This window comes from Triturus cristatus, chromosome 4_1 (assembly GCF_964204655.1).
Source record: "Triturus cristatus chromosome 4_1, aTriCri1.1, whole genome shotgun sequence".
NCBI lineage: Eukaryota > Metazoa > Chordata > Amphibia > Caudata > Salamandridae > Triturus > Triturus cristatus.
This window is the reverse complement of record NC_140585.1, coordinates 634,203,945-634,226,772: the sequence shown is the minus strand read 5'-3', so window position 1 is coordinate 634,226,772 and position 22,828 is coordinate 634,203,945. Positions and strand designations below refer to the sequence as shown.

Genomic DNA, 22,828 nt, shown 5'->3' with positions numbered 1-22,828 from the left:
GGGACTCCTTTCAACATGCATTTAAGGGAAACGATACTTATATTTATAATTCGAAACATGCAGTAATATATCAAGCAAGCAGTAAAAATACAGTTATGCACCTTAAGAAAAAGAATACGATAACCACGGTATTTGTGGAAGAATGGTCTATTTTATTTATAGAACCAATGCTAGAGGTAAAGACATTACCAAACATGAGATAGTCAAGAGGTTGCTCAAAAGGGAAAGGAAGTTAAGAAAGGGGTGCTCGTGTGGAGTGAAACTTGAGACATGGGCATAGAATGGAAATAGTTCAACAGAAATTACAATGGTTTGTTACACGCAACTGGTTATAACATTAGCACCAGTTGGTTGTAGCCTGTCTAATACTCTCATTAAATCAATAATTCAAGATTCAAGATAATTCACAAGGAGTGTGGCAGACCAATATCATCTGTTCAACAAGAGAGGGATAGTGGTGTTGCTAGGTACAGGGAAAAGGTAAGGGGTAGATTTCAACGTTTCGACCAGACTTATGGCACAAAGGGTTGCTTTAACCTCTACTTAAGGTTCTAAATCAGGACAAGGGCAAAGGAGGGACAACCTATTCCAGGTTGCAAGAAGATGAAAAGCCTGGATAACGGCTCCCTTGATCGGGTAGTCCGCATCACAGTTGTGGTAAGGGAGGCCAAGAGACCCCCAAGGGTCGGATCAGAAAGGTTTAACCAAAACCAAAATCCACAAACGCAAGTTAATCACATAAATAATCTTAATATGAGGGAAACTAGAAAAAAAAAAAAAATCTCGTTTTCACGATGGTGCTTTAAAAAAAAATACTCATTGTTAAATCTAAATCAAAGACTGGAACAAAAGCATGATCAATAGGTGTTGGACTTCCCAGACAGTAAGACAAAGGGGGAATAGGTGTTGCTACCAGAGTGAGAGGGACTAAATATGCATCTTGAACCCAGGACCACCAGAGTGACTCCAAAGGCTAGTTTGCCGACCTCCAGATCCGAGTCTTAGGGGACATAAAAGGCTCCAGCCATCCTGGCCCCTGCAACTGGACTGTGCATGCTGCGAGTCCTAACCACCACCCCACCCTCCCAAAATGGTGTTCATCCTGGACCCTTGGAAGTCGGGCTAAAGGTGCCGTCAGCCCAGCTATGGTCTCTACCAGAACCGATGCAGCTCTTGGCAGTGCCTCATCAGAACTAACGCAGGCTCGATGCAAGCCGCCTCACAGCATATTGGAGCCACTGCTTTGAAGCACATCCAACATGGAACTCATATCACTATTTGGGACTGTACTTTGCCACACTCCGCAACCAGGATTTAAGGTACATTTCACAGTGAGACTAACTCGGGCCATCATGGTTGGCCTAAACTTCTGACTGTCCGGTGGGACCAGATAACAACGATTGGCAAGTTGTGCTTCTAGGCAATATTTCTACCTAAACCTTTAAAATTGCATAACTCCGGTTCTACGGTCATTGTGGTCCGAAATAATTTATTACATTTTCGCACTAAATTGGTGCGGGATTTTTGTGTTTTACTACTATATTATTACTCTGTGTGCAGCATAAAACCTTGCATATTACCTTTAAGTTAAGCCTGGCTGCTTGTGTGCCAAGCTACCACAGGGATAAGAAAAGTTTAATTTGGGTTTTGCCATCATTTCACCGCGACATGAATCGTGGTTGCTGCTTGAGTAGGATTTTACCTACCTCACTGAATAGCTCAATTTCTCACAACTAGTAACCAAATTGCTCACAAAAGATTTAAAAGAAACCAAAAGAAAAAAAAAAATTAATGGCTCTCAAGGAATTATCGCCGATTTTGGAAGAATAGGCAAAATACCAGGCAAAAGAAAACATGCAGAGTAAGAATCTTTAAATGCAGAAGTATATTTTTTTAGTGTCACTATCAGATAGAAAAGTGGTCTTGGTAAAAATGAAACAGTCGAAAGTGAAGAACTTAAAAGCATTGCTGTGAGCAGTTCAATATGAAACAAACAAAAAAAAAGTGTAACGAGTGCTAGAGAAAGCCCACTCCACTTCCTGGAACTAATGCTGCCTCTTGGAACCTTAGAATATCTGCCACTTTTATGGAATCTCTCATCCGTGAAGAATTTACAGAGCACAGTGTCAAATGTCAAACTAGGTGCACATAACGTTGGTTTCTTTATGGGAACTTTAAAGGTTGAATATTTTCCCAAACTTTTAACATCACCAACACTCAAACACCTTGCTTATAGGTAAAGAATTAGAAAGCCGAGAAAAATATGGTCTACCTCATGCCAATAGATAAAAGGTGTTAAAGCAAGTAGTCCATAATTTACTACTCCTTTCCCAAAGCTTTGTTGACAAATTCTCATAGGCGTTACAGTGAAATAACGCTCTAGAGAGGGAGAGAGCTAGTGAAGCAGGCAAAACTCTTATTTACACCTTTATAATTCAAACAATGCTACTGTGCAGCCAGTCAGTACGCCCCCAAAAACCTAGCTAACATTATATGTCATGCCCAGCAGGAGACGACAACATACTAAACAAAAACGTATGGAATCCTAAGTGCAAACATACTCATCTGGCTTAATGCCTAGTCGCTCTCCTCTGTCCATATTGAGTGTGCCTGCTCCTTGCCCATAGCCGTAACCTTTCGGACCATACTTCTTGCCGTAGCAAGACCTACGGTAGATCTCATCATCATGAATTGCTACTGTTGTGCTGTCCAAATTCTTTCTGCAGACCACTGTAAAAAAAACAAACGAACATTTAAATAAGAAAACAAATTATAATGTTGACATAAAAAGAACTTTGAGATTAGAAAAGGATAAACGTTGTAACAGAAGATGTTTAAGGTGTTATGAAGAGGGGCATATAATACAGCTGTATCGCCTACTGGTGTGCTTTTACGTCACCAAATGGGACATCAGAGATTACATGTATGCAATAGGTCACTCCCATAGGAGGTCAGAGAGGTACAGGTGTTGGAAGAAGCTATTGTTTTGCAAATCACTACATTTGACAAGTTGTGTGTTTTTATGTTTTCAATTGTATTGTAACCATAATGGACCTTCCACAGAGTTTTCTGGCATTGGTGGGTTTTACAATACTGATCTTAATATCAAGCCATTGATTAGTTTATACATCTCAGTAACTGCATTTTATTTTGAAGTGGTACAATTTTTTAAATCTAGTTAACCCTACCCTATTTCCCACTAGAAGAAACAGCCTTTACAATACATCATTTACCATGCAGATGCCTTTACAAAGAAAATGGAAGTATACATCAATTAAGTGAAACCTCCCCCCCCCCCCCTCCTTTTATTTTCAAATAAAAGGAATGAGGGTAAGGGCATTTTAAGGGTTAAGGGGTGGGTAGGGGTATAGGGTAGCAAGAGTATATTTAAGGTTTAGGGATGGTTGAGTTGGGTGGGGGGGGGGGGGGGGGGTCAATAGGAAGATTACACACACATTCACACAAACCGATACATATCTACCACTTACTGGTAGTCACCAGTAGGTAGTTATAGTTAGAACCTAGTTTCCGTAGGAAGAGTGTTTTGTTTTGCAAGTAACTTTAGCAATGTTTGATCAATCTTCACTAAATTTGCAAAACTAGTTTATCAGTCACTTTGGCTGCTGTCTGAAATGTTTCGGGGTGATCGGTTAAGCTGGGGCCCAGAAAAAGTGGGGTCCCAAAATGAGTTTTCTCCATTAAATTTCCCATGGGGATTTTAGACACTACTTCAGCTTGAACTACTGAACAAAACTACACCAAGTTTGTCAGAAGGCAAGACATTGGTCCAGAAAGAGTGGTTTTTTTTTGTAATTTGGTGTAAAATAGCTTTATTCGTTTTGGAGTAATTAAAAGTAAAAAGATTCATGTATATCTAGAGAAGCAGATCCACCAGAGGATCCACGTATCCACTCATCAACGGCAATGCCGGGATAGGCTGGCTGCAACCTCAGAGGAAAGTTGCGGCCACCATTTTGTGCATCAGGGCTCAGCTCAGAGGGTGGAGAATAAAATGTAAAAGTGATAGAAAGGGTCAGGGTAGAAGTACCCAGACCCCCCGCGACTGGGGGGGGGAAGACAGGTCTGTGAGGGACCCCTCATAAGCAAGAAATTGTCCAAAAATGTTTTGAGTGTGTGAGGGTCTGCGGATCTACCACGGTGCTCAGCATGACCCTGTGTGTGGTCCATGGCAGATGCACATATCCAGCCCCCTCCAAAACAAAAAGAACCACATACACCGTATCTATATGCAGCCACTAATGCACAGACCCCCAAAACCAGTCACATACCCATACAGCCACCTACACAGCCCCACAAAACTTCACACCTGTTCTTAGATCCACTGACATATCCACTCTCGGACCTACAAAACCACTCACATACCATCTCACAGACCGACACAGCGACTCAAACAGGCACTCACACAACCATACCACCACTCGCACCCCCACACAGACCCAGAAAATCACCCACACACAGATCCCCACACTCACACCTACCAAACCACTCACATACCTATTCGCACACCCATATAGTCACCCAAACACAGGTAGTGATACACTTATAGAAATTTCAATAGCTTTTGTTTGTATTAAATGTGGTGTTTAACCCCTTCAGTGCCCATGACGAGCTGGACTCGTCATGGGCTGCGGTGGCGCTGTGCCCATGACGAGTCCAGCTCGTCATGAACTCCGCCCGCTAATGTTAAGCGCGGCACTGGGCGGGGAAAGGGGCGGGCATGCAAGGGGTTAAGTATTGTGGATCCAAAAAATAAATTAAAAAAAAAAAAAAAAAAAAAAAAAAAAAGTGAAAGACATAGCATTACATTTATAGACCGACTACATAAGTAACCTTACCTTATTTTTTTCATTTTTAGTTTTAAAATGCAAGAATGTGTGAATAAAATGTATTTATAAACTTGTGAAAATGTACATCAGTAAATTGAACTTGTGGTTCCAAATGTAGTAAACTTATATTTTTTTTAAATAGCAAAAAAGCTATAGTTACAAAATAGTATTTTTTTTTAAAGTGAAATTCACGGAAAAAGAAACTCCCAAAAATAAAGATGTTACAGGGACGTTAGTTAGGATCAGATTTTACACACACAAAACCATTAAGTTCAGCTGTTATAGTTAGCTGATCTAAATACAACTTACGACCCCCGCAATGCACAGATTATGACCTCACATATTACATCACTCATGACATGGTTTGTGCAGAAGGAGTTTGCAAGTGGCTGACCTCTCTGCTGACACCTGTCTCCAGGATGAATAATAATTTTACTGGTGGTTAGGGACAGTGGCCTGTCCACTAAGACTTCTCTACTGGATGTGTGTTGTAGTGGTTTGTGTAAAATTGTCTGCACTAAACCTCTTTCCAGGTTTTTTTTAATCTATATAAAAATATAAATAAAAAGGAGCGGTTTCACTTACCGAATATATACTTACATTTTCATGGTAAAGGCAGAAGTGTGGTAAAGACTAGCTTGGTAAAGGCTATGCGTAGTAATGACCTCCAACCCCCCCCCCCCCCCCCCCCCCTCCCCTCGGTCTTCTACAAGAATACAGATCATGCTTGGTTCATGGTGAGGGAATGTGGCGGCAACCAGTGTGTAGTTTCCCCCCACTCACATTGCCAGCTGGGCAAGCTAAATGCCTTGCCAAGAACATCCACTCCCATGCCCACTGGATACTGCCTTCAACTGTGTCCTGCTGGCACCAGCAATTTTACGTTTTATCTCAGCAGCTGTTTTGGCACCTACATTTCAGTGTGCTGCAAATTCAGTCAAAAATGATTGTACAATGCGGCAAACTAAATTAACAAATAAGGCTTATCACACATGTTTAAAGTATCACGGGTTGCTGAATTGAATATTGATAGAAACTTGCATTGCAATACAGAGCAGAAGAAATTAAATTTTGTGAGCCGGATACTCAGACTGAAATTTGAGCCCCGACCTCAAACAGTTATTAAAATTTGCATGCCATAATGAAGCCTTACCCATTCAGTGCTGAAACACAGCAAGGAGGAGTTTTCTTGCTATATTGTTAATAAATGTTTAAGTTGAATTACTGGTTTGGTTATTTTTATTCATTTTGCATAGAGCAAGATCTTATAGCAATTAAAATAACGTCTATTTGTAAAGCACACATTTACTCTAGTATATCTTGCCGTGAAATAACAGATTCTATTGTTACCCAACTCAATGGTACTCATCTTTATGAACCTCAGAAGGATGAAAGGCTGAGTGGACCCATTGAGATTCGAATCAGTGCCCATGAGGTCGAACACAAACCCCTACAGTGGACACATTAGTCCACTAAGCCACTAGACTCTAGCCAAAGGATTCATTTTGATGCAGTAGAAGAAAGGGTCTTCAAAAGAAGCTGTAGTAGCACCCATTTATTGCATACTCAATGCTTTTATGAAAGTGCAAAGCCAAAGGATGCCTTTAATTTACCAATCAATGTAAATTCAGACATTGACCAATGCAGTTCGTGTGCACTGTATGCCCACATATTGTTTATTACATTAAAGCCTGCCCTACTAGCTTAGCCAATGCAGGGTAAAAGTAGCAAAAGAGTCCTACTATGTGGAATATATATATATAGGAGGAGAAATAACAACCAAATGTGATAAACATGGTCGAGTTTATTAGGTCGAACTCGACCAGATAGTATAGCGACATCTTGAAGACATTTGGAAAACATCCATGGGAATGCATTTCACCCATTGCTTACCATTTGCTTTGTAGTTTGTAACTCGCATCTGCTTAGTTGCAATTTGCTGGCTTCATTTGTTTTTAGGCTGTCCAACTTAGGTTTATCCCCCACATGGAGCACAGACTATTTACAGTATTCTTCCACGAGTACTCACTTTCTGTAAACCGGCCTTTAAATCTTGTTCTTCTCTTGTTACATTTGCTGTGCATTCCAAGACAGAGGTCAAATGTCAAACGGTCTTCAGAGGGTGCTGGGGTTTACAGATCTTGCTTGGAATTGAAAGTGTTAGGATTTATGTGACAAGCTTGCTGTGAAAGGCCTTTTTTCTGGCACACAACAAAATGTAAATGTCTGTAAAATAAATATTAGGCAAGCACCAGTGAAGCACTTTTTTGTTAATTCTAAAGTGTTGTAGACACAAGTTCAAATAAGATCAAAACAAATCAATACACTAGGTGATGACAATTCCACACATTGTCGTTTGAGCACTGTATAGTATTAGCAGTAAAACTGTGTGTGTGCAAATGTAATGACATTTCAATTGATAATGTGTTGTCTGTAATGGCATTGCACTACCACACCATGCATACTCCACTCTACACCGCACCTCTCCATGCCACTTTATACCACCCCACTCTATGCCCCTCCACACCATTCTACTTCACGACATTGCACTAACTTAAACCCATGCTGAACAGCAGCCACACTGGTGTACAACATGGCTACAAGAGCCATTGACCTTGCCAATAAATTTTATAGGAGACATCGATTGTCTTCGCCAATGCTTGTTTTTCAAATTTAGAATAGTCACTCGTGCATAGAACTTCTTGGAAGGCAGAATGCTACCAGATACGTTTTAAGGCATGGGCAAAATGGGCAGTTGCCCAGAAAAACCAGCTTTTAAAGGTCCTTCACTGTGAAACTAATCAGTCTCTCTATAGGACCTGTCCATTCTATTTCTCGATCTAAACTCTCTCCAAACCTCTACCTCCGATTTGTCTTTCTGGTAGAGTTTTGGGGGCCCTGAACAAAAGATTTTTCCATCGCCTGCGTAACCCTGTTAACGTTTAAAATATAAATGTAATTTTGTTGGCATTATTCAGTCTAGAATTAGTAGGAAATGTGTAATAAAATTTAAAATTGTTCAATGCAGGGGCCCCCAAAATAGGTCTTGACACTGCCTAAAAAATATTCTAGATATAAACGTTCTTTGCGACAATTTCTATAAATATTCCCATAAACAATTTTTGCTATTTAACAATAGCTACAAACTTGCTATCGCAGCCTACGCATTTTCCCCCGAAATTAACACTTTCAGGGTTAGGGCACTAGTTTTACTATCAAAACCTATTAAAAAAAAAAAATCCAGTTAGGGTCAGACTGGTTGGGGCAGTTTTAGGATCTGGTGGGCTAGTATTTCCTGATGAATCCCCGTAAACACTGCTTGCTGCTAGAACAAATGCATGCAGTCTCCAATACCTTGCAAAACACCAAGGAGTGTCTATAGACTTTTGAACCCGTCCTGATTTGCAGAAGTAGGACACTCTAGCTATCCGATTTGCATAAGGGTGGAGGGGGCGGGGCAGGTGGGGTGCTTTTAATTTGGTGTTCGGGCCAATTTTCTGTCCCATCCCGACCCTGAATTTAGTAGTTCAGATATATTTTTTACTTCTTTATTTGTACCCAGAATTCCACCCTGCTTCTAACGTACTGTCCGTAACCTCACAGACTATGTGTACCAATAGGTTGCACAAAGTAAACTATGACCTCTATAAGAAAAACGACTTTACAGGGAAACAAAAGGCATCCATCCAAGAGAGGTCTGCGTGGAAAGATAGTTTCCAATGCCAAAGTGCAGTCTGTTGCCACAATTGTTGGCACATGTTCAAAAGCAGTTGGCATATATCCCAGCAGTGATAATATTGTCAGAAATTGCACACACCACTCCAAAACAGCTGCCAATTTCCAAAAGAGGTGACGCTTGTTCCTAGGGTAGAGCGTCATATTTCTATGAACGCAGTCTTGGCCCAATTACTGATGTCTCTGTGATGAAATATGCATGGACATGGGCAGTTCACACAAGTTCATATTTTTTTTAACACTAATTCAAATAGGCATTAAACTTACCAACATTTCGCGCAATAAAAGCATTTTAAAGGAATAAATTATGGAAGAACAATGTGTGCAATAGTAGAAAGCAATAAAGTATTACTCAATCTTCAAACCACGTGCATAGCTGGAAACCATGACACGAGCTCCCAACTCTTGACATACAATTTAAACCAGCATGAAAATAATTGCCCCGTTTGATGTGCACTTCTGCAATTGTCTAAGGATCTGATAAAAGAAGGCTCTTCAATATTAAAGCAATAATATGATTTCAAAGTGAGGGAGCCCGTTTTAGGATTATAGGCAGTCGCCCCTCAACCTCCACCCCTCCCCACGTTACCCCAATGGTCAAGCTCTCGTTTCTCGTGGTCAGAATATGCCCATCACCAGAGGGGCTTCGCATTAAAGCGTTACGAGACCTGCCGGCGATTATGCGCTATACAAGAATCAACTAATATAACATGACTCTGGAGAGCTGGCAGGCATGGTCCTGCATCCTACATCAGGCCAGTACTGCTAATGTCCCAGCTAGATCAGGGCAGTGCAGCAGGAACCTCAACCTTGGTTACTCCCCGTAGGGTAGGTACAGCCTGAATTAAAAAAACTGGAGTTCCAAGACTTGGAGGTAGACCCACCTCATAAGTAAAGGCTGGGATGTGAAAGAAGTACTCACAGGTAGCCGAGCACTCCAGGCAAAAAAGGTATTAGTTTGTACTTACTAACCTGAAAAAAGTTAACAAAATAAAGTGCGCTCTGCAAAAAAGGAGTCCTCTGAATCAGTAACAGTTTGTATACCATTTACAGAAACAATTTGGAATCTCCTGCAAAAATGGAAGGTAAAAATATCAACGAGTTATGAATAAAGAGGTACAGGCAGTCCTACAAGATGTGGATTGCCTGCCCTGGAGAGAAACAGCAGTCTACTCCTCTACCCTCCCAATAATCTTAAAATACATTTAAAAAAAAAAAAAAAAAAAAAAAAAAAAAAAGACACCCAGCCACATCAATTTGTAGGTACATGCCCACAAAACGATTGATGCAGACCACTTTTTGCTAAACCAAGCTACACAGCAACGAGGATGCTGCTGTGCAGTATCCCTAAAACCATTGGCAAATGCAAGACCAATTGGTTTTGCCTTTACTTCAAATCTGCAGGCTCAAAAGCAGTGGGTTTACACAGATCAGAAGATAAATTCGTGAAATAGGTCATTATGTGTGCATGCAACGCATTCGTCAGAAGCATCATCTCTCTGTTTTCATAGCTGAATGCTGAATTTAAAGGCTCCACTGCCCTGAAACTGGGCCTGTGGCCCATCCAATCTCACGTCATGGTTTTCCCCACCACCTCCCAGGGGGCCACTCCAAGCTAGAAATAGACCATCATAAGGGCAATGTAAGAAGCTAAATTTTACTTACTACAAAGAAAACAGCATCGATGATAACTCTGCCCATCACATTGCACCTCTTCAGCATGGTACACGGTCCTGCCACAGGAGCCACATTTGTTACCACCTCCCCAGTTAGGCATTTCTGGTCTCTGTGGAGCAAATAAAGAGCATTAAAAACTAAAATTACACCAATGTATCGAACTCATTATGAAAATTGTACTTTACTCCATATTTTCTGATGTAGACCATGCTTGCCTTCACCTTCAATAAGCATGACAAACCCAACAAATATTTTTGCTAATCGATCTAGAAATAGTTAGCAATAGCAGGAAATTGATTGCAGCGAAGGCTCATCGTGGAATGAATTCGGCAAGGGGTTCAGTTAATGGAAAGAACCCAACACCCACCCCCATCTGATCCCGCGATTTAAGATCAGGTGATCCCCAAACTCTAAAGAGATTAGGTTCCTTCAACACTAGAAGTGGAGCTAAAGTCACACCTGTGCACTGGGCAAGTCATGGAGAACTGAATCTTTAAACCAAATCAATATATAAATAAACCACCTCACCCGAATCATTACAGCGATCTACGGCGGCGGAAATACGTTCTTAGCAAGGTATTACATTTTGAGCGCCGTAAAGAAGAGTAAAGGTTTTCAGGTTGATGTATATGTTCTTGCTGCTGTCTTCCGTCGAAGTACTGTTCCGTCCACAGCAGTTCCACCAGACTGCATCATTAGTAACCTTACCTCATTTATGAAGCTGAACAGGACTCAACACGAAATGACTGGACAAATGCGGGACTCTAGGCAAAAATATGCCACCCTTCTGGGCATGGCAATCGTGAAATAATGTATTTTTTTTTCTTTTTAAATAAGCTTGTGATGGGAAAGAACTGCTAAGTGTTTACATGGTCAAACTCTAGGTTCTACAGACTTTTGCTCCACGTATGCAAAAACTTCGTCTAATTTTGCAGGTGTAGATTTGTAATGGTCTCCACATCACAGTGTGCACGCCTCGAGTCATGCAAGCATTGCGTCGAAGATACTCCTTCTTGAAGGATGCCCCTCTAGACCTTTTATCGGTATGGATTAGCAGCACAGGATATTTGTTTTAGAATTTGAGGCCGATACTAACCCATGTACGGTGTGAATCATGCGCTCAAAAACAAATCCTTTTTGTATAAAAGATCTCGTGAACATGAAATAATTTTTAGTGAGCACTAGCTCAAATAACTTTAGGATGAACTCTATAGGAGAAGCCATAGTCCGTGCTGTTGAGTTCTAGTATGGTTAATATGGCCGCATTTTGGGGGAGGTTTGTGTACAACGTATTAGGGCTCTGCATCAACAGGGACTGAGATTGCTCCCTCAGTTAAATTATATATGTCAGATAACATTATCAGCTGGTTTAACGTTACCTTTCTATTGTTGCCTAGATCCAATAAGGCCATATTCTCCCACGTTGGCATTTTGAACGCTGTATAGGTGTTTCTCCAGCTCGCTCACAGTTTTCAAAAGCTAGAATCGCTGCTGACAAACTATGGAACGTAGGTAGGTAGATAAGTTAAGAAAATCGGATATCACCTATCTCTTTGAAAACTAAGCCTAACCCTCAAATGAGGAAGTCAATTTCGTCATGGCTCAATGTGTATGTAGATATACTGCAAACAGGAGAGGTTGTCCTCAGCAAGATAGGTTTCCTCTGGTCTGCTCATAGTTACCAACGATAATCAAATATTTTCAAAGATGGATAAGACCTGGCCAAAGGGGTGGTCTTGGATTCAAGATTTAACGTTTTCAAGTAGATTGTGCTTTAATTTCACTAGGAAAAGTTGGCGGCACCAATCCTATGGATGACTCGCACCATTTTGTTTAGTTCTTTAGATAAAGGTCCGTAGTTCTACTAGAATATAACGTGTGTTATCCAATCTGATTACGCAATGGCTCATTGCATTTTACATATATGTTGGGATCAGGACTATGAATATACTTAGATAACGTTTCATGGCACTATTATCATAAAACAAATGTATCCAATTTGATTACAAAATGGCAGGGGGCTGGTAATAACTTCAACGGCAGTGTCCATAAGTGGTGCCAATATTATGCGTCACCTTATATGAGCACTCTATAGCACAGTTTTTAACATCTCAAAATGCTCCTCAAATGGATTGTGTATGCATAGATATCCCAGAACACTTAGTAACCACTAAGAAGTGTTTAGCCATTGTGGCAAGAGGATTAAAACATGCATATGTTGCTGGGCTTAATAGGCTTTGACTCTCATTGACACAGAGTCAATATAGGACTTTTACAGCTTATTTGTGGGAGTATGCACTAAAGACACTCCAGTGTGTACAAATAGATTTTAAGATTCATTGTACAAGTATGCTGTGACTGCTAACAGACTCGTCAGTTGTACAAGTTTGCACACAACATTCTACAGAATGTTCTAAGGGCCCTCTTCTTTTTAGGTCTCTCAAAGAAATGTGTGTACTATCCGCAGACTTACACACCGCCCATCTCCTTCCATTGGTAAACTCAGCATGGTTCTCATTTTCTCGGATGCCAATTGTCATGGCAACCGGTTGCCATGCCCTCCTCTTGTATTTTGCCCTCCTCTAGCACATGGGCCAAGTACAGGTCTCCTTTAAGGGTGGGCGTCAAATTATGTTCCGCTCGTGGAATTTGCTCAATTTAGGCATTTTCGCATTCCGCTGAGAAGTCGAAATGTCCGCGATCCACTGCGTAGCGGAGATTTTTCTTCATGTTCACGCTTTAAAAATGCGTTCTCGCGCGGTCGACTTACCGGGATCCCTGCGTTCACCGAAGAGTTTTCCGATCCGTTTGCGTGCGCCACAAGATGTTGGTAGCCGGTCGCGCTATCCCGCGAGAGTTTGCAATCGCGAAGAAGTAATCTGCCGCGCCATCGGACACCGCGAGATGTCTGCGATCGCGGACACGTCATTTGGACGTGCCATCACGGCGTAAGTGTGGTGAAGCTCGTGATCCCGAACATGCAAAATTTTCAATCTGGAGAAGAAGAATATCTCGAGCAGCATAAAACCTTCTGTAAATGATGATTTGGATGGGAAAAAAAACTCCTCAGATTGACATTTGGCTGTCCTTTTTTGTGCAAGTCCTTTAAACAAAAATATTTGGTGGGGGGGGGGGGGGGGGGGGGGGGAGAAGAGGGAGGAAGTGCCACAGAGTCTCCAACTTCCTGTACCTGTCCAGCAGGCTCCTCCCAGTGCTTTGTCCATCTCCTGTTCCTTCCAGCTCAGAATCCAAAGGCAGAATGATCACTCGGTCTGCTGCATCATTATCATCGGATTTGAGGACTTTTGAATTTGAGATTTTACAAGTAAGTTGGTGTTTGATTGGGGCATTGCAGTTGCTGCAACTACAATTTTGGTACTTATTTCATTAGGTGTTGCCTAGCGTTGCTGCGCACATGCGCATCTCGCTCGGCGAGATTTAATGCATACGAGTACTTTTCTGAAAAGGGCTTGAAGCCCCACCCCTTAGTCCCATTGGCTGGCGTCACCTTATGGTAAATTGTGGCCTGCCATTGGGAATAAGCTTTCTGGGTTGCCTCCTTTTCGCTTTTTTGTCCGGCCCACCCGGACTGGTTAGCCTGCCTTCCTTCTGTCGTGAAGCAGTTTCTTATCTTTAGGGAGGGCCAGATGGCCCTCCCTGAAGATAAGAAAGTGCTTCGCCGGACGAAAAGGCGAAAGGAGCCTTCGGAGCTCATCACGCTCATTTCCCGAGGGTCTTTCCTTTTCCCAGATAAGCTCTCGGTTCGTTTTTTTCGTGTGAGAGTGGTGGTGAGCCTTTGAAACTTGGATACTATACTAGGGTGTCTAAACAACTGATAACTGCTATTTCATAATATAATGTTGCATAAAGCCAAGTAAAAAAATAAATAAAATAATAATTTGAAAAAAAAAAAAAAAAAAGGCACTTTAACACCGTTCAGAGTATCGCAAATAGATCATAATTCATCGGCTGTTCCTACCTCAGCCTGTCAAAAGCCAGCTTCGACTCCGAGTATGCAGATGTTTCTACACAGGGCAGTGACTCTGGAAATATGGAAACTGTATCATAAACGGATAGGATTCAAATGACCAACTTCATTTAACCATACACTCATCTTTACCCAAATGTGTACCCACGTCGAGGAACACACAGCGAGCATGTGATGTGATTGAGTCTAGCACTTCACTTCTGAAAACGTAAAACGTGGGCGCTTTTAAAGCCTCTATACACTCGGCTCCAAAGCACTACATTCAGCGTGTACAGGATAAAACATTACTTTCAAGTTATCCAATGGCAAGGCGGCTCCTCCAGGGAGCAAGTCTTGCATCTTGAAGTGCACACCGAGGAAAGCGCTATGCACCGGGTGACCTGCAGTGGCAGGAAATGGTAGATGAGTTATCTAGGCATTTTATTCTGCACCGGTATCAGTTTTCTGACACAGGAAATGAGGGAGACAAAATACAAAAGAGGAAAAAGTACCAAAAGAAAAGAGCAAGGATTAAAAAATACCTGCAAGACTGAAATAAAGTGGCCTGGGTGTTACACCCCCCCCCCCCCAATCGCCACCAAACTGGTTTCTGAGCAATATTTTGGGCCCCAGCACTTATTGTTTTACCAAATCATATGCATGCGCCCTCTAATACTTGGAGGGTGGGCTCTTCTAAGATAAAGCATAGATCATACCAGCCGCAGGGCCGCGAGTTCGACTCCGTTGCAACCTTTGACCTTCCAAATTCTGATATAACATTCTGCCCGGGTGTTTGTATGTGCACAAGTTTATTACCTACATATCAACTGATGGGCACGCGTTGGCCCACATTGCAAGTTACATGCGTCTTCTGTGCAATTTACATTATTATGAAGCACCTGAACGCTCTTCACTAAGCACCTGGTGATCATCTTTCACAACTGAACTACTGTGTGGACAAGCATGTGTTTTCTTTCAATTGTGACTGGATTTGGGAGGCTGGGACTTTATTTTAACGTGATTGGGGTTCTCGAGATCCAATATATCGGTTTACATTTTAAAATTGCATTTGTATAGTGCTTACTACCCCTAGCGAGGCACCAAAGTTAACGTATTATGTCATATAGCATTTTGAGTACATTAAACGGGACTTTACAGACCCGGACCCGCTGGCAGCCTCAACAGAGAGGCCGCAGCAGTGGATGGGGCAGAGCTCCGTGCACAGGTGTCCAACGAGACGCGGATGATTCCACAGAAAGGCCACCGACACCAGGGCTGCGTCGGCAGAGAGGCCAAGCAGGCTGCTTATAACGGTGCGTTTAGAGAGAAGCGGACGGGAGCTGGGCGGAGACCCCCGGTTCTAGTCGGACACAAGCAGACCCATCAGGCGCCAGTGGGGGTGACCAGAGGCTACCTGGGTGAGAAGCTGATGGAAGTCTCCCCGCGTACCTGCCCCAATCGCCCGCGGACGCTCAGCATCCACCGGCTCGAGTGCTCGGTGCCAAGCACACTTCACGGGACAGAGCCGGAGGGAGGCGTGATGAGGGTCTCTGCAGAGAATGGACAGGGGTGCAGGCATACCGTGGCAAACAGCACCATTACAATGAGGAAAAGAGCGTGCACATGGACAGACAGCACACAGCAAGTCTGCTTCAGTGTACTGAGCCCTACTCTGCAGCGTCCACGGCACCAGTTCACCGAACATACATAGGACATGACTGCATCAAGGGCTCAGCACTGCTGCGCACCTTTATACAAGAAAGTGCACAGAAACCCTCAAGATTTTAAAAGGTTGTTTACGAGGTAGATGCTGGGCATCCGGCACGTTTTCTGTACATAAAAATGAACTACAAGCAATTGGACAGCAAAGGTGGCATGGGCTCTGAAGCAAGGAAGATGGCCCCCCACACCCCACCGCTGATTTAGTAGTATTAAAACCACCATAACTGAGGTGCAGTGGGCCCCACAACCACCTGGCCGGCTGTGCCACTGCACCCGTTGCACCATAATAACTATGCAATTGAATACACATTTCGGGCACACCGCCAACGTGCATTAAGGAAAGGTGCCGCACTGCCAGGGCTAATGGTTTGTTGAGGACAGAAACATCTCCATTCAAATCTGGTGAGGCCGGGATCGTAAACTATCTTTCATTTCAAACCGTGCCATCCCCTCTTTTCAACTTAAGGGCTGTCCCGCATCAAGGTTTAAAGCACTACCAATCAGGCGTCTCTTGCATTTTTGTGCAACAGACTACCTCTGCCAGGCATCGGCTACAATATTTGAGTAGGTAAGCAGCACAGCCAGTTAGTTACAAGCGCGCCCGCAAGTGATAAACTGCAAGTTACAAGTTCGAACCCGGGCAGAGTTCGCTCATAATTCTTCGGATGTAGAAAGTAGAGCACGCCACAATTACAAAAGTGCCTAAAACTGCAGAAGTGTTGCGTTAAAACTAATTATTAATATGGTAGCAGCTGTGTCACAATTACCTTGATAGGAGTTTAATGATAATTAACTAATACTCCGCTGAGCACAGAGAGCCCGGACTCAGAGCAGAGACCCCCCACTCTGAGATGACAAGCCGGCGCTATGAGCACATTTCCTCTCGGCAAACAGACCTGTCCCGATAAGTCAGAGGGCCCCAGCCTGCAGGGCGGTCTGCTGAGGGAGGAGGAGGGGACCCCTCAGACGCAGTTACATGCTGCTCGAGTAACAGGAACGTCACTCGTGTGTTCTAAGAGGAGTTCCCACCCTGCGCAGGAGGAGTGCCCCGCCTGAACAGGGGTTTCCCCACTTGCGTCTTCCTCTAGTGGGAAGAAATCCTTTTGGCGGTCCCCACCTCTGATGGGATGGATATGGAGATCCCATGGTGGAGACGGTTATCTAAAGATTTCTTGGTATCCAACTCAGCTGCTAGCTATGAATGGTGCAGCAGGTGTAGTTGCGCCGTGGCCTAGGATTTAAGGACACCACTGCACCCATATATAGCTCTTGGGGCTCATTGTACTCCCGATACATCACCTATCCTGGTGGGTTTCGGAACTGGAAGTAATTAAAAGCGGACTTTGAAAGGAGTCCCTTCCCTATATACCCGTCCTTAATATTACAAACAAAAACACTGATGGATCTCTAAATGACAGTAAAACCTCTAAGCTAATCCATATCAGCAATGCAGTCCCTGTTTACAAATCACATTTTTACTTTATCTTGCATGCCTTTCCCTAAGAATATTACCCCCCCTCCGTGTTTCTGTGGTTCTGTTTTTTCATGCAACATGTGAGAGTTCTGGGGTGGAGTCTAACGGCAGGGCCAGTTTCTGACAGGGCCTGTCAGTGGGCAAGGAAGGTGTTCAGATGACATGCTCATTCAATCCTTGGCCTCTCTGCAGAGCGATGGCCCCATTGTGGCAATTGTAGTTACCATTTTATGTTAAAGTGTTTGAACGAGGTATGAGCTTTGTTGAGAAGATTGCTCCAAATGTCAAAGAAAATGCTGTGTTTACAGATGAAAAGAATGTGAATGCATGGTGGACAGGTGACGCAAGGAAGTAGACACAGAAGGATAGAGTCAGAAGACAGCAATGAAGAGGAAGAAGGTTATGTTTGAGATATGTAGATGGAGGACTTCAGAAGATGCCAGGAGAAAAATGATAAGTCTAACAAGGGAAGATTGTGTGACGGGGAAAATAAGAGTAAATGAAACACTTTGAAGACCAATATACTTCAACAGAACCTTAGTAATGTTTAACAAGCATTGAAAATGCAATAGGTCTCGCCTTTGATTTAAGCTATTTGCTTTGCCAATGGTATTGTATAGCAAAGCAAATGGCTTAAACTTAATGAAAGGCGAGACCGATTGCATTTTTAATGCTCGTTTTTTAAATTGTTGTGAGTAGCTACTAGGCACAGAGCTAGTCATGGGTGGGTGCATGATGAAGCAACTGTTGGTGTGTGTTGAATTTATTTCTAACAGCATTTAGGGCATGGCTAGTATTGGATTCAATTGCAAAATGTGTATTTTTGGGGCGATTTCTGTTTTTGGGTGTGTGTTAAATAAATGCCTTTGTTGTGTACCTTGTAGCCCTGTGGATTTTCGTTTTTGCATTTTATTGCATTAAAAGGCAAAGCAGTGTGGTTTAGCATGCATCCTTTGCCTGGCTATTATAAGCCTTTTCTCAGTACATTGTTTTCCAGGCCTCCTGCTTGTTGCTTGTGATTTTTTGTGAGTGTCCATGTGGCTGGTGGGAGTTATTAGTGTGCCGCTTTTGCCATATAGGCCTGCATGCGTTTCCTTTGTGGCCTAGGCTTCTTGTTGTTGTGGGCCTGGCCATGATGCTAGCGGCCATTTTGAAGCCAGGCCGTGTGCTTTATTGCAATACGCCTGCATTGTCTGTCTTCAGTTTCTTGTAGTTTTGTGGGCCTGGCCATGTGGCTGGTGGCCACTTTGAAGCCCGGTCGTGTGCTTTTGCCATAGACCTGCAAGCTTGTGGCCTTGTCTGCCAACAGGCCTTTCATCCAGTAGGCTCAGAGGTAGTCACGGGTGCATTTAACAACTGTTTGTGTGCTCTGTTGAATTTAAACATCATTTAGGGCATGGATGGGATTGAATTGCAAAATGTGTATGGGGGAGGGGGGTATTTCTGATCTTTTTGGGTGCGTGTTAAATAAATGCTTTTGTGGTGTGTGGTGTATTGTGCACCTTGCAGACCTTGTTTATCCCTGTGTGGTGTACTGTGCACCTTGCAGACCTTGTTTATCCCTGTGGATTTGTGTTTTTGCATTTTATTGCATTAAAGGCAAAAGCAGTGTGGTTTAGCATGCATCCTTTGCCTGGCTATTATAGGCCTTTTGTCAGTACATTGTTTTCCAGGCCTCCTGCTTGTGATTTGCGAGTGTCCATGTGGCTGGTGGCCATTTCTGGTGGGCGTTATACAAGTGTGCTGCTTTTGCCATATAGGCCTGCATGGTTTTCCTCTTGGCTTACTGCTTCCATCCATCCCCTTTGCCAGCAGCAGCTCCCTGAATGATGTGATGAGCAAATAATTTAATGCCAAACAGGGTTCCCTTCCATTACATTTGTATTTTTGTTGTTGCTGTTCTTCTTTACTATCCTTCCCAAGAGTGTACACAGTATACCATGAAAGCCCTTGTTGACAAAGTCTCACAAATGGCTACACTAAGTTATATCTTTTATTTGTTTGTACTAGTAGTAATTGAACCACAACAACAAATGCAAAATTTCACTGATGTTCTTCTCATGGCTTCTTTGCTTTTAGGTGCACAAAAAAGCAGAGGAGGTGTCATCACCCATTGTACTGCTAGACAGAAGTCCTGCTGCGCACCATGTGACGTCCACGTGTGACCACAGACATCTCTGCAACTTGTGCACCTGCGTCCTGCTGACATCTGAAGAAGATGGGCCCAAAGAAAGGTAACAGGTCTTCCAGTACCAAGAAAGTGGTCAGTGAGAAGAAGGAACAGAAAAAGGAAGTGGCACTTACCAAGACTGGTGTGCCGACCCAGATGTTTTTTGGGAAACAAAAAATTACGCCTGCAGCAGCGTTGTCCAGGGACCAAGCTGGGAGCAGCACCTCCGCATCAGCGGGCCAGCCCCACCAACCTAGGCCCAAGCCCATGAGTGTCGCAGAGGTAGCCAGTCTACTAACGAGCAGCGATGTTGAAATGTCATTAATCGCAACGTAGTACACAATCAACGCAGGCAGAAACTCAGCAGATAAGTGGGCAGCAGCAGGCGCCGCAGCAGCCGCCACAGTCCACAATAGTAGTTGTTCCTCCTGAAGTAGGAGCATTTCAGGAAATCGAGCTTACTACAGACAAAGAGGAGCAAGCCACTGTTTCATTAGATCCATTTTCTTCCAGACCCAAAGCAAAGAAAAGGAGGGTTAGTCCATCATCTTCTTCAAGCCCCGCTTCTGATGATCTTGATGTCACTTGGAAGCCACCAGCTCAGTCAGAGTGATGCACGCCACAAGACAAGGCTAGTGAAAAGGAAGGTTCCAGAAAGCCTTACAGTTATGGAGGTAGATGTACAAGAGGGGGATGATGATGATGACGAGTCAGTCATCACGAACATCACTCCCAGCCCCGAGGAGATGAAGACCAACATTATTACCCTATCCAAAAATCGCTGCGAGGGATGCAGCACGGATACCTCCAACACAGACAACACGACCTCCAGCTTCCATATTTGCAAAGGCCCGGCAGGGACCTACATCCAGCTCATCCACCACCTCAGTAGGTAGTGATTGTGTAACTGCACAGAGTCAAATTCCAGGCACACCCTCCATCCAGTTCATCTGGTATTGAAAGTGTTACATCCAGCAGCGCCAGAAAGTTCTCCTCCCCAGTTTGGGCCTTTATTGATTAGCAGTAAAGAGGAGAACATTGCTATATGCTCAATTTGTCAACAGGCTGTTAGGCGGGGAAAGCTTGGTACAAACTATGGTACCGGAGGCCAAACAAGTCATCTCAGAATACACCATAGTATCCAGTGGGAGGCTCACCTACTTCGCTTAGAAGAAAGTAAAACGGAACCCATTGCTGTTGTTGGGGATGAAGAATTAGGGGGAAGAGGTGATGGCGGTGGAAGGTGAACAAGAGGGAGACATTTCTAGCCCTGTCCCTAGCAGTGTAGTGGTACCGCCCACATCCTCAGCAACATCTCAGTGGCACCGCAGTAAGTCATACTCAGAGTCAGCCTGAGACACCAAGGCAACCGTGTACTGCAATGAAAATAAAAGCGTCGTTGAGCCCAACTGGGCTCAAGAAAACAGCTGCACAACAAAGGAAAAAAATCCAGCCTACAATTCTCAGCATGTTTAGGTCGGACCCAATGGCACGGTTGTACAATGCGAAGCTGGCTAAAATGTTAGCTCTGGACCTTCTCCCTTTTTCATTTGTGGAAGGGGTGGGTTTCCTTGAATTTGTGTTAGCCATCTGCCCTAAATGGAAGGTTCCCAGACGGTCCTATTTCGCCAGAGTTGCTGTTCTAGCACTACATCACGATGTCCTGAAATTGGTTTGACAAGCTTTGCAGCAGAGTGCTGTTCACAATATCCACCTGACAACAGACATGTGGACCAGTTGCCAAGCCACTGATTACATGTGCATCACTGCACACTGGGTCTCTTTTGTGGGGGTTAGAGATAAGCTATCTCAAGTAGGTGCTGTTGACACAGCTGAGATTTTTAATGCTACTCGGAAACATGCAACTGTAGCTATGTTCGCCATGGAGAAATCTCATACTGCTGTAGAGTGTGGGGGTTCTGCCACCAGCCACATTGATGCCTCATACAGCAACGCAGTTACACATTTTCTAATTAATATTAGTGCGCTTCAGCTGGTGGGGCTGCTATTTAGATAAATAGCGCACAATTCCCATTTGTTACGTGAAGATGTTTCTCCCCGAGAACTTAAAAGGGCACTGAATATGTAGATTTTAAGTGCTCGTGTTCCTTTCTAAAACAAGCTTACGTAGTATTTCAGATTCTTAAATTCTGCTTGACTGCAGATGAACAGCACATTGCAGTCTGATCAATTAAATAAATGATGCATAGACCCACCTCCCCCCACGTCTGTGCCCGACATCACTCCACTTTCCTTCTTTGAGGAAAGAAAACGTTATAAAAAGTAAGACCTTCACACACTAGAGACTTCAGTTTCTGTAAACCCAGATAAATCACCCCAGCCTTCCTGTCTTCCCCCCCCCCCCCAAATGACCAATCGTACAGTGTTAACTTGTGCGGTAAGAACTCCAGAAACTAGCCTCAGATCACCAAAATGTAGAAGATTTATTATAGCTACCTTCTGTGTGAAGATGTGGATGGAGCATTAAAGTCCACAGGGACCTGCCACTGCTGCCCGGAAAACATTGCGAAAATCCTGTTATGCTCCCATCCTACATGCATTCTTTAGGAAATACAAAGATCTAATGAACAACTAGGCATTGTGAAAAGTTATGGGCATCTACGTCAGTGTTGGAACTAATACATACGAAAGTGGTCTGTTCCTGAAATAATGTCAAAGGACATAATGCAATCACACATAGCAGGGATCATTGAAGAACTGTTTTCTTTTTATTGCCCCATGCTGTAGGCTGGAATAGGTTAGATAATAATGAATGTGCTGTATGCTACAGCTGACCCTCTGCTTTGGGTGCCCCCACAACATTATATGATCGTGATCGGAATTAAAAAAATTTTTGGGGTATTTAAGCTCTAAAGAGAGATTACCTAATGACACAGCTACATTGAACTACACACAAGTACTGCGGTAATAATTCTGAGATTAAAGTTTCAGATTTAGTTTTTTTCTAGAACACATCCATATATCCAGCGCCACAGCATATGCATCTAAAACCACCTGAATTTGTAACAAGCAACATTTACCAATACCCATTTGTAATAACATGAACCAGCATACTAGGACACAAAACCACCTTACAACAAGACTCATTAGCAAGGGATTCCAATATACAGCATTCACCAAAAATTATAAAATGTGTTGGATGGATGAAACATGCCACAGCTGTACTATCATTTCTAAAGTGTAATTATATTTCATTGCTGCATCTGATCAATAAT

General features: G+C 43.2%; 1 protein-coding gene across 3 annotated transcripts in view; it reads right to left on the bottom strand.

Moving 5' to 3' along the window:
- The window catches only part of CSRP2 (cysteine and glycine rich protein 2), a 79,204-nt gene that overhangs the window by 41,994 nt on the left and 14,382 nt on the right, over positions 1-22,828 (bottom strand). For all 3 annotated transcript variants that reach the window (XM_085653009.1, XM_085653008.1, XM_085653010.1), the window contains exons 2-3: positions 10,248-10,368; positions 2,562-2,730 (exon numbers count right to left, since the gene is read on the bottom strand). In XM_085653009.1, coding sequence (XP_085509135.1) covers positions 2,562-2,730; positions 10,248-10,359 — 281 coding nt within the window. In that variant the 5' untranslated portion in view covers positions 10,360-10,368. The remainder of the gene's footprint in view (positions 1-2,561; positions 2,731-10,247; positions 10,369-22,828) is intronic.